This window comes from Ranitomeya imitator, chromosome 1 (genome assembly GCF_032444005.1).
Source record: "Ranitomeya imitator isolate aRanImi1 chromosome 1, aRanImi1.pri, whole genome shotgun sequence".
Lineage (NCBI taxonomy): Eukaryota > Metazoa > Chordata > Amphibia > Anura > Dendrobatidae > Ranitomeya > Ranitomeya imitator.
In genome coordinates, this window is record NC_091282.1 from 1,056,642,254 (window position 1) to 1,056,655,020 (window position 12,767).

General features: G+C 46.1%; 1 protein-coding gene across 2 annotated transcripts in view; it reads left to right on the forward strand.

The window, feature by feature from the left end:
- The first annotated feature begins 11,658 nt into the window (after nucleotides 1-11,658).
- The window catches only part of TMEM144 (transmembrane protein 144), a 45,352-nt gene continuing 44,243 nt past the window's right edge, over nucleotides 11,659-12,767 (forward strand). For both annotated transcript variants that reach the window (XM_069744131.1, XM_069744132.1), the window contains exons 1-2: nucleotides 11,659-11,770; nucleotides 12,530-12,702. In XM_069744131.1, coding sequence (XP_069600232.1) covers nucleotides 12,561-12,702 — 142 coding nt within the window. In that variant the 5' untranslated portion in view covers nucleotides 11,659-11,770; nucleotides 12,530-12,560. The remainder of the gene's footprint in view (nucleotides 11,771-12,529; nucleotides 12,703-12,767) is intronic.

Here is a 12,767-nt window from a genome sequence, read left to right on the forward strand (position 1 = left end):
TGCCCCCCCCTGATACCTCGGTCATGCCTGGGCACTCCTGATCCGTCCCCTGGCCCTCCACGTTATCTTCCTGAGAACAAATGGCAGGCATATGCGCAGTGCGCCCTCCGAGATCTGCTGTCCAGTACCCGGCAACAATAGGGAATTTTTCACCCTATCATAGTGATCGAAAGAAAAAAAATGGTAAAGCAAATCCTCCTTTGTCATCACCTTAGTTAGATAAAAATTATAAAATAAAAAAAGTAATTTTTTCCATTCAATGCAGTTGGGGTTGGAGTTAGAATTGGGTTTTTTCAAAAGTAAATAAAAAAATATGATGACGATGTGACAGCTAGTGTTGAGCACAAGTGCTCGCTACTCGAATTTGCATCAGGTGCTGGGGCATGTACAGTGTATCGTGGATCCCCATATGCTTTTTTGGGGTGTTTAACAGTTGCAAAATATACAGGGTGGGACTCAAGCATGTCTCTCGAGCACCCGCGATACTCGGTGCATACTCGAGCACCCGATACAATCTGTAGTAGCGAGCACTTGCGCTCAAGACTAGTGACAACATATTCAGTATGACGACCTAATGTTATCAAATTACGTGTCGTACCTGTGGGTTCAAAATTCTCACTATACCCCTAGATAAAATCATTGAGGGATGGTGTTTCCAAAATGACATCACCTGTGAGAAGTTTCCACTGTTTAGACACATCAGAAAATCTCCAAACGCAACATGGCATCTGCTAATCATTCCATCAAATTTTACATTCAAAAAGTCAAATGGCGATCCTTCCCTTCCAAGCACTGCAGTGCGCACAAACAGTAGTTTTCTCACTCATACTGTATGTGGTATCGACTTCCTTGGAAGTAATAATTGTACAACAAATTGTTGTGGTCCATGTTCTCCTGTTACCCTTGTGAAAACAAAAAAGTCTGGGTCTATAGTAAATATTTTGTGAAAAAAAAAATTAAAGGTTCATTTTTTTCCTTCCATATTGCTTCAGTTCCTGTGAAGGAACTAAAGAGTTAATAGACTTCTTGAATGTGGTTTTGAGCGTTTTTTTTTTTGATCAGTGGTTTTCGAGCGCTTTTGGGTACTTTTTCATATACGCCCCTTTTTAACCCTTCTAACTTCCTAACAGCAAAATATCGTTTCCAAAATTGTGCTGATGTACAGCAGACATTTGGGAAATGTTATTTATGAACTATTTTGTGTCTAATTTCAGGGCATAAAAATTAAAAGTTAGAAAATTGCAAAATGTTCTACATTTTTGCAAAATTTCTGTTTTTTTTCATAAATAAATGCAAGTCATTTCAAATAAATCTTACCACTATTATAAAGTACAATATGTCCTGAAAAAACAATCTCAGAATAAGTGGGATACGTTGAGGCGTTCTAGAGTTATAACCTCATAAAGTGACACTGGTCAGAATTATAAAATTTGGCTTGGTCATTAAGGGGTTACATCAGTCTGTAGTGACGGGCAAACCCGAACTGTAAAGTTTGGGGTCTGTACTGGACAGTTTGTTAAAAAAATAAAAAACAAAAAAAAGACGCGGGGTCCCCTCTATTTTTGATAACCAGCCAAGGTAAAGCAGACAGCTGGGGGCTGGTATGCTCAGGCTGGGAAGGTCCATGGATATTTGGCCCTCTCCAGCCTAAAAATTGCAGAATGTACAGTAGCTGCCCCAGAAAAGACTCACCCATTAAATGCGCTAGTTCTGGTACTTTGCCAGGCTCTTCTCACTTTCCCTAGTGCACTGGCAAGAAGGGTAATATTTCGGGATTGATGTCAGTAGTGTAATGTCTGCTAACATCAAGCCCAGTGGCTAGTAATGGAGTGGCGTCTATAAGACACCCCCATTACTAACCCCATAGTCAAAAGCAATAAACACACACAATGTCCTTTAATTATGAAAAGCACTCCTTGACCCTCTTTTACCCATTTATTACCTTTAAAAAATAAAATAATCCAAAGGGGTCTGCTGTTAATCCATCCCATGTCGATCCCCGACTCTGCTACATCTGGATGCAGTGCTGAGCGGGGACATCAGTAATGTGACTCCTCAGAGTGGCTGCCGGAACACTATGACAGTGGCATGTGAATCCGCCTGCTGCGAAAAACACTGGCGTCATTAAGCTTATTGCAAGAGAAAACAAGACCCTGGTAAATTTCTTCCACAAGTGCACTAATGAACAGGAGATACTCTCAATGCCCACTGACAAAAGCATGAACAGTCGATAATTTTGAGGGTAGGTTAATTTTAACATTGATAGAATGTCAAAAATAATATCCAGAAAATCACATCGTATAAATTATATAAACTTATTTGCATTTTGCAGTAAACCCCCCCCCCCCCCCAACGGTGGTGGTGCCAATATTCATTCTAAGGGATGCTATGCTGGAGTATCTGAAGAGGAATAACCTCATGACCCAATATCAACATGGGTTTAGAATAAAGAGAAAAAAATGCAATCGCACAGCCGCTATACGCTAGACCCTTACTGCTCCAGGGGCAGAAAAATGCACTATTAAAGCCTTTTGTCAGAAAACAAACTAAACAAAAAAACCGCTAAAAAGATTATACCTTGGTGCTGCTTAAGAAAAACAGATCCAACATGATACATAAGAAGAGACTGAAAGCGCACTCACCGGTATATGAACAATCAAAGCGGTTTATTCACATGAGATCATGCGGTGCAAGGAGGGTATGTGAATACAAAAAAGGATGACAGCTGTTTCGTGCTATGTGAGCACTTCAACAGATCCAAATGGGTTTACTAGGGACCATTCTTTTCAGACTAAACTGATCAGTTTCTAATAAGAGGTAAGTTCGGGACTGGACCAAGGACACGCAGTGGACGTGGTGTATATGGACTTTTCAAAAGCTTTTGATACGATACGACACACAAGGTTGATACATAAAATGAGAATAATGGGGATAGGGGAAAATATGTATAAGTGGGTTAAGAGCTGGCTCAGGGATAGGAAACAAAGGGTGGTTATTAATGGAGCACACTTGGACTGGGTCGCGGTTAGCAGTGGGGTACCACAGAGGTCAGTATTGGGCCTTCTTTTTAACATATTTATTAATGACCTTGTAGGGGGCATACAGAGTAGAATTTCAATATTTGCAGATGACACTAAACTCTGCAGGGTAATCAATACAGAGGAGGACAATTTTATATTACAGGATGATTTATGTAAACTAGAAGCTTGGGCTGATAAATGGCAAATGAGCTTTACTGGGATAAATGTAAGGTCATGCACTTGGGTAGAAGTAATAAGATGTATAACTATGTGCTTAATGGTAAAACTCTGGGCAAAACCGTCAATGAAAAAGACCTGGGTGTATGGGTGGATGACAAACTCCTATTCAGTGGCCAGTGTTAGGCAGCTGCTACAAAGGCAAATAAAATAATGGGATGCATTAAAAGAGGCATAGATTCTCATGATAAGAGCATCATTTTACCTCTATACAAGTCAATAGTGCGACCACACTTAGAATACTGTGCACAGTTCTGGTCTCCAGTGTACAAGAAAGTACTAGTACTAGAACTAGAGCGGGTGCAGAGAAGAGCGACCAAGGTTATTAGAGGACTGTGGGGTCTGCAATACCAAGACAGGGACTAGATTCTTTACTAGACTATTGAACTCTCTGCCGTATGATGTTGTAATGAGCGATTCATTACTAAAATTTAAGAGGGGGACTGGATGCCTTTCTTGAACAGTACAATGTTACAAGTTATATACACTAGATTCCTTGATAGGGCATTGATCCAGGGAACTAGTCTGATTGCCGTTTGTGGATTTTTTCCCCCAATGTGGAGCTTACTGTTTGCCACATATTTTTTTTTTGCCTTCCTCTGGATCAACATGTTAAGGCATTTTAGGTTAGGATTTGGGTAGAACTAGATTGACTTAAATTCTTCTTTCAACCTTAAAAACTATGTTACTATGTTACTAAGTATTTGATTTATCTGGCAAGCAAGACTTAATACTTGGTGGCAAACCCTTGTTGGCAAGCACAGCAGTCAGATGTTTTTTGTAGTTGATGATGAGGTTTGCGCACATCAGGAGAAATTTTGGTCCACTCCTCTTTGCAGATCATTTCTAAATCATTAAGAGTCTAAGGCTGTTGCTTGGCAATTCGGAGCTTCAACTCCCTCCATAAGTTTTCTATGGGATTAAAGGGAACCTGTCACCCCCAAAATCGAAGATGAGCTAAGCCCACTAGCATCAGGGGCTTATCTACAGCATTCTGTAATGCTGTAGATAAGCCCCCGATGTATCCTGAAAGATGAGAAAAAGAGGTTATATTATACTCACCTGGGGGGGGCGGTCCGATCCGATGGGTGTTGCGGTCCGGTCCGGGGCCTCCCATCTTCATAGGATGGCGTCCTCTTCTTGCCTTTACGCTGCGGCGCAGGCCTACTTTGTCTGCCCTGTTGAGGGCAGAGCAAAGTACTGCAATGTGCAGGCGCCGGGCCTCTCTGACCTTTCCCGATGCCTGCGCACTGCAGTACTTTGCTCTGCCCTCAACAGCATTGCAGAATGCTGTAGATAAGACACTTATGCCGGTGGGCTTAGCTCATCTTCGATTTTGGGGGTGACAGGTTCCCTTTAAATAGAAAAATATCTACTAACAGATTATTTTTAACTCCTTAGTAACCAAGCCATTTTTTACCTTAATGTAGATAAGCCCCCGATGTATCCTGAAAGGTGAGAAAAAGAGGTTAGATTATACACACCTGGGTGGGCGGTCCGATCCGATGGATGTCGCGGTCCGGTCCGGGGCCTCCTATCTTTATAGGATGAGGTCCTCTACTTGTCTTCACGCTGCAGCTCCGACGCAGGCATACTTTGTCTGCTCTGTTGAGGGCAGAACAAAGTACTGCAGTGCGCAAGTGTCGGGCCTCTCTGACCTTTCCCCGGCGCATGTGCACTGCAGTACTTTGCTCTGCCCTCAACAGGGCAGACAAAGTACGCCTGCGCCAGAGCCGCAGCGTGAATACAAGAAGCGGATGTCATCATAAGAAGATGGGAGGCCCCGGACCGGACCGTGACACCCATCGGACCGGACCGCAGCTCCAGAGTCACACAACCCTATCCAAACTTTCTCCAAGGATCCGCAGCTTCACTACCACTCAGACTCTCCTTCGAATAGTCCCAACCACCCAGCAACTGCCAAAAACTCCTGAGCTCCAACTTTGGCCTCTCGACGCTGCCCTCTACTGGCCAGATCATATATTACATCTATGCTAGATATCTCAGTGCACATAGACTGCCATAGTTTTCGACAGTGTATAACAGGGGTGGGGGAATCACTGAACCGTGTTACGAGGAGAACAGGGAGGGGAGTGACAGGTGAATACCTGACTTTTCGCTAGAGCCTCTGATGGTGCGGCTAGACTTAGCTCCAGATGGACACCAGGTGCTAGTCCAGGACAGACCTCGGACACATGGCAGCTGACCCCATAGGGGCAGGCAGATGGAACGGCCAAGACTGGATGTACTTGATAAGTACAGGCAAGCACGACAAATACTGGGAAAAATGGCAGGTGTAGACAGGCATGGCTGGTGTACAAACTGGCATGACAGGAGCAGGCTGGTATGGCTGATATACAGGCAGGCTGGTGCACGTGGGCACAGCTGATGTACGGGCATGGCTGATATACAGGCAGGCAGGTGCTGGTGGGCACAGCTGCAGACAGGTAAACTGGTGGGTATTGGGGATCTGACAAATAGCAAGTGTGCAAACAACTGACTTTACACGTTGCTCAGGCAACACGGGGTCACTTTAGGATGGCATGCTGTCTTTTTAAGAGGGCGGGAGAATGCTCGCTCTAAGCACCATGCTTAGGGAACTGCGAGCTATGCGCTGACCCCAGGAAGCAGCAGCAGGAGAAGGTAGTGCAAGATGGGGGCTGCGATGTTGAGTAAATCGGAGTCCCTGTCGGGGGAAGAAGGAAGCATGCAGGGATGCCAGTGCTACAGTAGCCCCCCTTTATGCCCCCCTTCTTCAGGCCTGCAAGAAATCTCTCCAAGATTACAAAGGCATGGATGTTCTCCCTGGTCTCCCACAACCTCTCCTCAGGACCAAAAGTTTATGATGGCTAGCACTCAACTGAGGTGAGGGTGACGGTGCTAGTGAAAGGAACCAAATATATGAGCTCCTACGGAAATTACATGGTAGGTCCCTATTCCCATCTATATGTTTCTTTATACCTTAACATGTATCCAGTGAACAGTTACACTTATTTCATTTTCCACCAGGACATAACCTGTCGTCAGTACCATACTTGTAAAACCCTGAACTAAAACTTAACTCTGCGTATTAGGTGGGCCACTCTTTTTTGCCTTATGTTTTCACTTAGAAATGAATGTGATCCATTTAGATGATAAGACTCTAGGGGCTACTTTCTGCCCTATATATGAATCTTTAATACATCCTTGTTTTGAGCTGCATGCACTATTCTATGTACATCCATCCGTGTCAAAGATGGAATCCCCCTTTTTTTGATCCCCTTGTTTTATGTACAACCCTTGGTAATAATTCACCACAATTTAGCACACTTCGCGACTTAGTCTCACAGAGTCATTTCTCTGTACATGATTATCATCCATACCCTTTAGTTTCCATCTTGTATATAGTGTACATAATATGTTTTCATTGTCTTTTGTAAATATTATATTGTAAATAGTTGTATCTTTATGTTTTTTGCAGCGACGTTGTGACCAAGGCTATGTATTGGCCGAAACGTCAAAATTTACCAGTCGCTTCACCTCATAACCACTATAAATAAACTTCCACTTGCAAGCATACCTTTCTCTTGTACGTGTGCAGTGATCTTTATATTGAGTCTCCTCCGGACCAAACCTCTTCCAATCAACCAGAAAAAAGTATTTCCTCTTACCTTCTTATTGGCTAGAATATTTTCTACTTTGACATCTTCCGTGCTGACAGAAGAAGGAGTGGTACCTGGGTTCTTGAAGAAGGGACTGAAGACGATAGGCTTGAGGAGAGACATGTGACATGAATTGGGGATTTGCAGAGAGGTCAGGAGATTGAGCTTATAAGCTACAGTATTAATCTGTTTGAGAACCTCAAATGGGCAAATGAAGCGAGGACCCAATTTACACGAGGGTATCTTGAGACTGACATATTTTGCGAAAAGAGAAACCTTATAATTAGGGAGAAAGGCAGGTCCAGACGTCTCTTGTCCGCATGTCTATCCGTCCATTCAGAAGATTTCATTAAAGAGATCTTGGTGTCCTCTCAGACCTTATAGAAGCCCTTTAGGAGATTTTCAGCTGCAAGAGTATTGGAGGCATGGGCGGATATATCGCCTGTTCAACCTGTGCAACCGCACAGGGGCCCAGAGCGGGAGGGGGCCCCCAACGGGCATACAAAGCAGTGAATGTGAGTGACAGCCGGCGATAGTATTACTGCTAACAGGAGAAGCAGGGGGGCCCGCTCTGCTGCACGCATGTGATATGACAGTTAAACGGGCCCCCCTCCTCACCTGCATATACTATGCTGCTGTCCAGCCGGCTGTCACTGCTGTGGTCTGCGGTGAGGTGACGGGTAGCAGACGCTGGACCAGGAAGAGAGGAGTCACTGAAGCTTGCTCAGGACCTGTGATGAGGTCACAGGAGGGGAGGAGTCAGGACTCACATCAGGGGCCTCCATTGTATTGCAGGACTCTGCTGTGCTGTCATGGTGCTAGACGGTAAGCTTATGTGTAATGTCAGGAGTTGTTTACAGTGTGGATGTTGCAGAGTCGTGTGTGTGTACGAGGTGTATAGAGAGGAGCCGTGTGTGTATCAGGTGTACAGAGTGGAGCCATGTGTGTGTATGAGGTGTACGGAGCGGAGCAGTGTGTGTGTATGAGTTGTACGGAGCAGAGCCGTGTGTGTGTATGAGGTGTACGGAGCGGACCCGTGTGTGTGTATGAGGTGTACGGAGCAGAGCCGTGTGTGTGTATGAGGTGTATGGAGCAGAGCTGTGTGTGTGTATGAGGTGTACGGAGCAGAGCCATGTGTGTGTATGAGGTGTGCGGAGCGGAACCGTGTGTGTGTATGAGGTTTACGGAGCGGAGCCGTGTGTGTGTATGAGGTTTACGGAGCGGAGCCGTGTGTGTGTGTATGAGGTGTACGGAGTGGAGCCGCGTGTGTGTATGAGGTGTGCGGAGCGGAACCGTGTGTGTGAATGAGGTGTACGGAGCAGAGCCGTGTGTGTGTATGAGGTGTACGGAGCGGAGCCGTGTGTGTGTATGAGGTGTGCGGAGCAGAGCCGTGTGTGCGTATGAGTGTACAGAGCGGAGCTGTGTGTGTGTGTATGAGGTGTACGGAGGGGAGCCGTGTGTGTGTATGAGGTGTACGGAGGGAAGCCGTGTGTGTGTATGAGTTGTACTCATTGTGGGAACTTAGTCTTTAAACTGCCGTCACACTATCAGTATTTGGTCAGTATTTTACATCAGTATTTGTAAGCCAAAACCAGGAGTGGGTGATAAATGCAGAAGTGGTGCATATGTTTCTATTATACTTTTCCTCTAATTGTTCCACTCCTGGTTTTGGCTTACAAATACTGATGTAAAATACTGACCAAATACTGATAGTGTGACGGCAGCCTTAGGCTGCATTCACACAACTGGGTGACACATATGAGTGACCAGTCTGAGTTCTGTCCAATTTTTTCCCTTTGGCAGTACTCTGTCCCATAGTGTGGAATGGATGTATTTACACATCTGTTAAACTCATGGATCCGAGAGTGAGATCCTGTGACTCAGAGCAGGTCCTATTCTCATCTGATTTGCGGACCAAACTTGGCCATTAAAGTCTATAGAGACCCGTAAGAAACAGGTGCAAATTGGAAGTCTTCATATTTTCTTCCTTTTTGCATCTGTGTCTCACTGAGTTGTTACTTAATGATAAACGTGAAGAAAAACGTCACCACCCAAAGGGTTTTTTATTGGCTTGGAAGCGAGCACGTCTTCAGTGGTAAAGAACGCAAGAGAAAAAAAAAAGCAGAAGCTACTAGGATGACACCTGAGAAAAAATTGGTCCTTTTCTCTCGAATTGCTATTATAAATAGGGGGCGTGAGCAGTTAAGGTGCCTAGGGCAGCATGAGCGCCAAATACGGCCCTGGTTGCATTTGTAACCTCTGTGGTCACCTGTCATTATTAGTTGCCCAATGACCTACATCACCACCTTATCTTTACAGCTATAAAGCTCCCCATACATATTAGACTAATGTCATCTGCATCCACTGATATCGACGGCTCGTCCCACACTCTAATGTGTATGAGAGCACCGGCCAACTGATTGTCGTGGGAGATATTGATGCTGTATGTCTGATTTCAGACTACTGATCAATATTTTCCAAGAAATAATCAGCTGGCAGAGATGTCTGTCTGCAGTTTTCTAAATAAAACACGGGAGAGCTCAGCCAAGTGAGTGCTCCAATGTATGAAATAGACGGCTGAGATGGCTGTTGTCCAAATTACCAGCCACAGCATCGTTCACCTGACAGCCATCTAATGTGTATGGCCGGCTTAAGTGATTTTCTGTTATTATACTACTGAACCGGTCTATACAGAAGCATAGAAATCATGAGGCCACATAGCAAAAATCCTAATTTTGGTATGAACCCTCCACAGTATGACATTTCCAAGGCCCTCCACATAGCATGATGCTCCCTACACCATATGGTGACCTCCCCAAAGTATAATGCCCCCATAGTTCCCCCACACACATTATAATACCCCCACAGATCCCAAATCAATACAATGCCCCTACATGACCCCCAGAGTATGATGCCACCCACAACCTCATACACACACTATGATGGCTCCCACAACTCACCCCACCACACAGTATGATTGCTCCCACAGCCCCTCACCCCATACACACAGTTATACTGACCTCCATCGTTCCCCATACTGTATGATATCTTCAGTTTCCCTTAAGTACTGACTGACAAATCATTGCGCCAGCTGTGCTGGTAATCACATACAAGCTAAATGGAGGAGCAGGGAGAGATGCAATGCAATCTACATTCCTCAGGATGCAGACACCATTGGAATCAAGATGCTGGGAGAGTGGGGAGGATGCATAAAGAGGTCACATGGGAGGGTAGGGAGGATGGCCAAAGAGGTCACATGGGAGGGTGGGGAGGATGGCCAAAGAGGTCACATGGGAGGGTGGGGAGGATGGCCAAAGAGGTCACATGGGAGGGTAGGGAGGATGCCTGAAAAGGTGACATGGGAGGGTGGGGAGGATGCATAAAGAGGTCACATGGGAGGGTGGAGAGGATGGCCAAAGAGGTCACATGGGAGGGTGGGGAGGATGGCCAAAGAGGTCACATGGGAGGGTAGGGAGGATGCCTGAAAAGGTGACATGGGAGGGTGGAGAGGATGCCTGAAAAGGTGACATGGGAGGGTGGGGAGGATGGCCAAAGAGGTCACATGGGAGGGTAGGGAGGATGCCTGAAAAGGTGACATGGGAGGGTGGAGAGGATGGCCAAAGAGGTCACATGGGAGGGTGGGGAGGATGCATAAAGAGGTCACATGGGAGGGTGGAGAGGATGGCCAAAGAGGTCACATGGGAGGGTGGGGAGGATGCCTGAAGAGGTCACATGGGAGGGTGGGGAGGATGCCTGAAGAGATCACATGGGAGGGTGGGGAGGATGCCCAAAGAGGTCACATGGGAGGGTGGGGAGGATGCCTGAAGAGGTCACATGGGAGGGTAGTAAGGATGCCCGAAAAGGTCACATGGGAGGGTGGAGAGAATGGCCAAAGAGATCACATGGGAGGGTGGGGAGGATGCACAAAGAGGTCACATGGGAGGATGGGGAGGATGCCTGAATAGATCACATGGGAGGGTGGGGAAGATGCCTGAAGAGATCACATGGGAGGATGGGGAGGATGCCCAAAGAGGTCACATGGGAGGATGGGGAGGATGCCTGAAGAGATCACATGGGAGGATGGGGAGGATGCCCAAAGAGGTCACATGGGAGGATGGGGAGGATGCACAAAGAGGTCACATGGGAGGGTGGGGAAGATGCCCAAAAAGGTCACATGGGAGGGTAGTAAGGATGCCCGAAAAGGTCACATGGGAGGGTGGAGAGAATGCCCATAGATGTCACATGGGAGGGTAGAGTGGATGCCCAAAGATGGAGGGTGTGTTATATGGTATTCGATGGGAATGTAAACGTGTGATTGGTGATGATGTGGAGTCTTTCCAAGAGTAGGTGATGGGACTGTGCAAGGTTGGAGGGTTGCAGGCAGAGCTGGGGTGGAGCCAGTATGGGGCCCTGAAATTCCTGGTGGCAGCCCCGTCTGCTGCTAATAGATGTACACCGCTACATCCTTTATAACACACCGAGAGGATTATCTCCAGTTCCATCATATACTGTAGTTTGAGTTTTAAAAAACCAAATACCGAAGGCAAAATACATTTCTCCAATGTTTAAAGAATTGATCTTATTACTTAAATTGTGACCTACGTGCAATTATGTGTTCTTTACTTCTGAGCTATTTACATTGGTAGAAGCTTTATGTAGAAAGAGATTAGTAAATAAAGCAGAGCAGCCCCCTCCTGTGTGCCGCCCACCAGCACTGGCTCACAGACCACGCCCACACACCACGCCCACCCGCGCTGCTCCCCGGCTTGGAGGTGAGCGGACACAATACAGAGCCGGACTTCTCGATCACGTGATCAGGAAGAAAGTCACCTGACACGTTTCAGCGCCGTCCGGGAGTGCGCGGCGGAGCTGGTGAGTGGGCGGCTGTGTTATTTCTCTGCACGGTGCGGGGCGCTGCTATGTGCGGTGACATTAGGTGCGGGTCAGTGCGAGTGCCCAGACAGTGAGCGCTCATATACCTGCAATACAGCGTTATTCGTATAACTACAACTCCCATGGTTCTTGCACATCCGGCAGTTCTACTGTTAACACTGCTAACTTGATAAATGAAATGTGACTGTTGTTAAGCTCTCCTATTCCCTTAAAGGGGTCCTCCTCTGAAGCAATGATCACAGTATAGGTTATACCTTTATGGTGTGGCGGGGGGCAGACCGCTGGGACAAGCACTGCCTGCCAGAACTGGACACGTTCTTCCCTGTTAGAATGGACCGTCCGTGCACCAGTTCAGTGCCGCTACCACCGCGCCATTCATTCCATATGGCGGAGTGGTATGTATAACATGTATCCCGGGCATCTATACATGAGGACCTCTTCAGTAACTAGTCACAACATACATGTAGGTAATGGATAGTGATCCGATGCCATACGTCACCCATCGGCTGTAGTAGCTGCTGAAAAGCTCATGATGGATGTTAGATGCCATTATAGTCTATGCGTTACCGATGGCGCTGTTGTGTTTTCCTGGCACATGTGGTAAGTGTAACTAGAACACCGGACGTTTTAGGGTTGATATCTGCGTAACCATCACCTAATCGTGATTATGAAGATTGGCAGCGTAACTTTTTTTTAGACTTTCTATTGAAAGGTAATTTTTATTATTTTATTTTGTAGGTTGAGAGAGAGATCCTGTAACAACGGAGTCATGGAGGACTGGCTACCGGACAGTAACCATACTGACAGCAGTAACCGTTCTCATTTAGCCCTCGGCTTCACATCCTCCGTCATATCTGTTGTTTTATATGGGTCTAACTTTGTCCCTGTAAAGAAGTTTGACACTGGCGATGGTAAGGAATCCTGGTGTACGCTTCACCATGTTTTATGTGTATTTTGGGTGAATGTTGTGTTACAT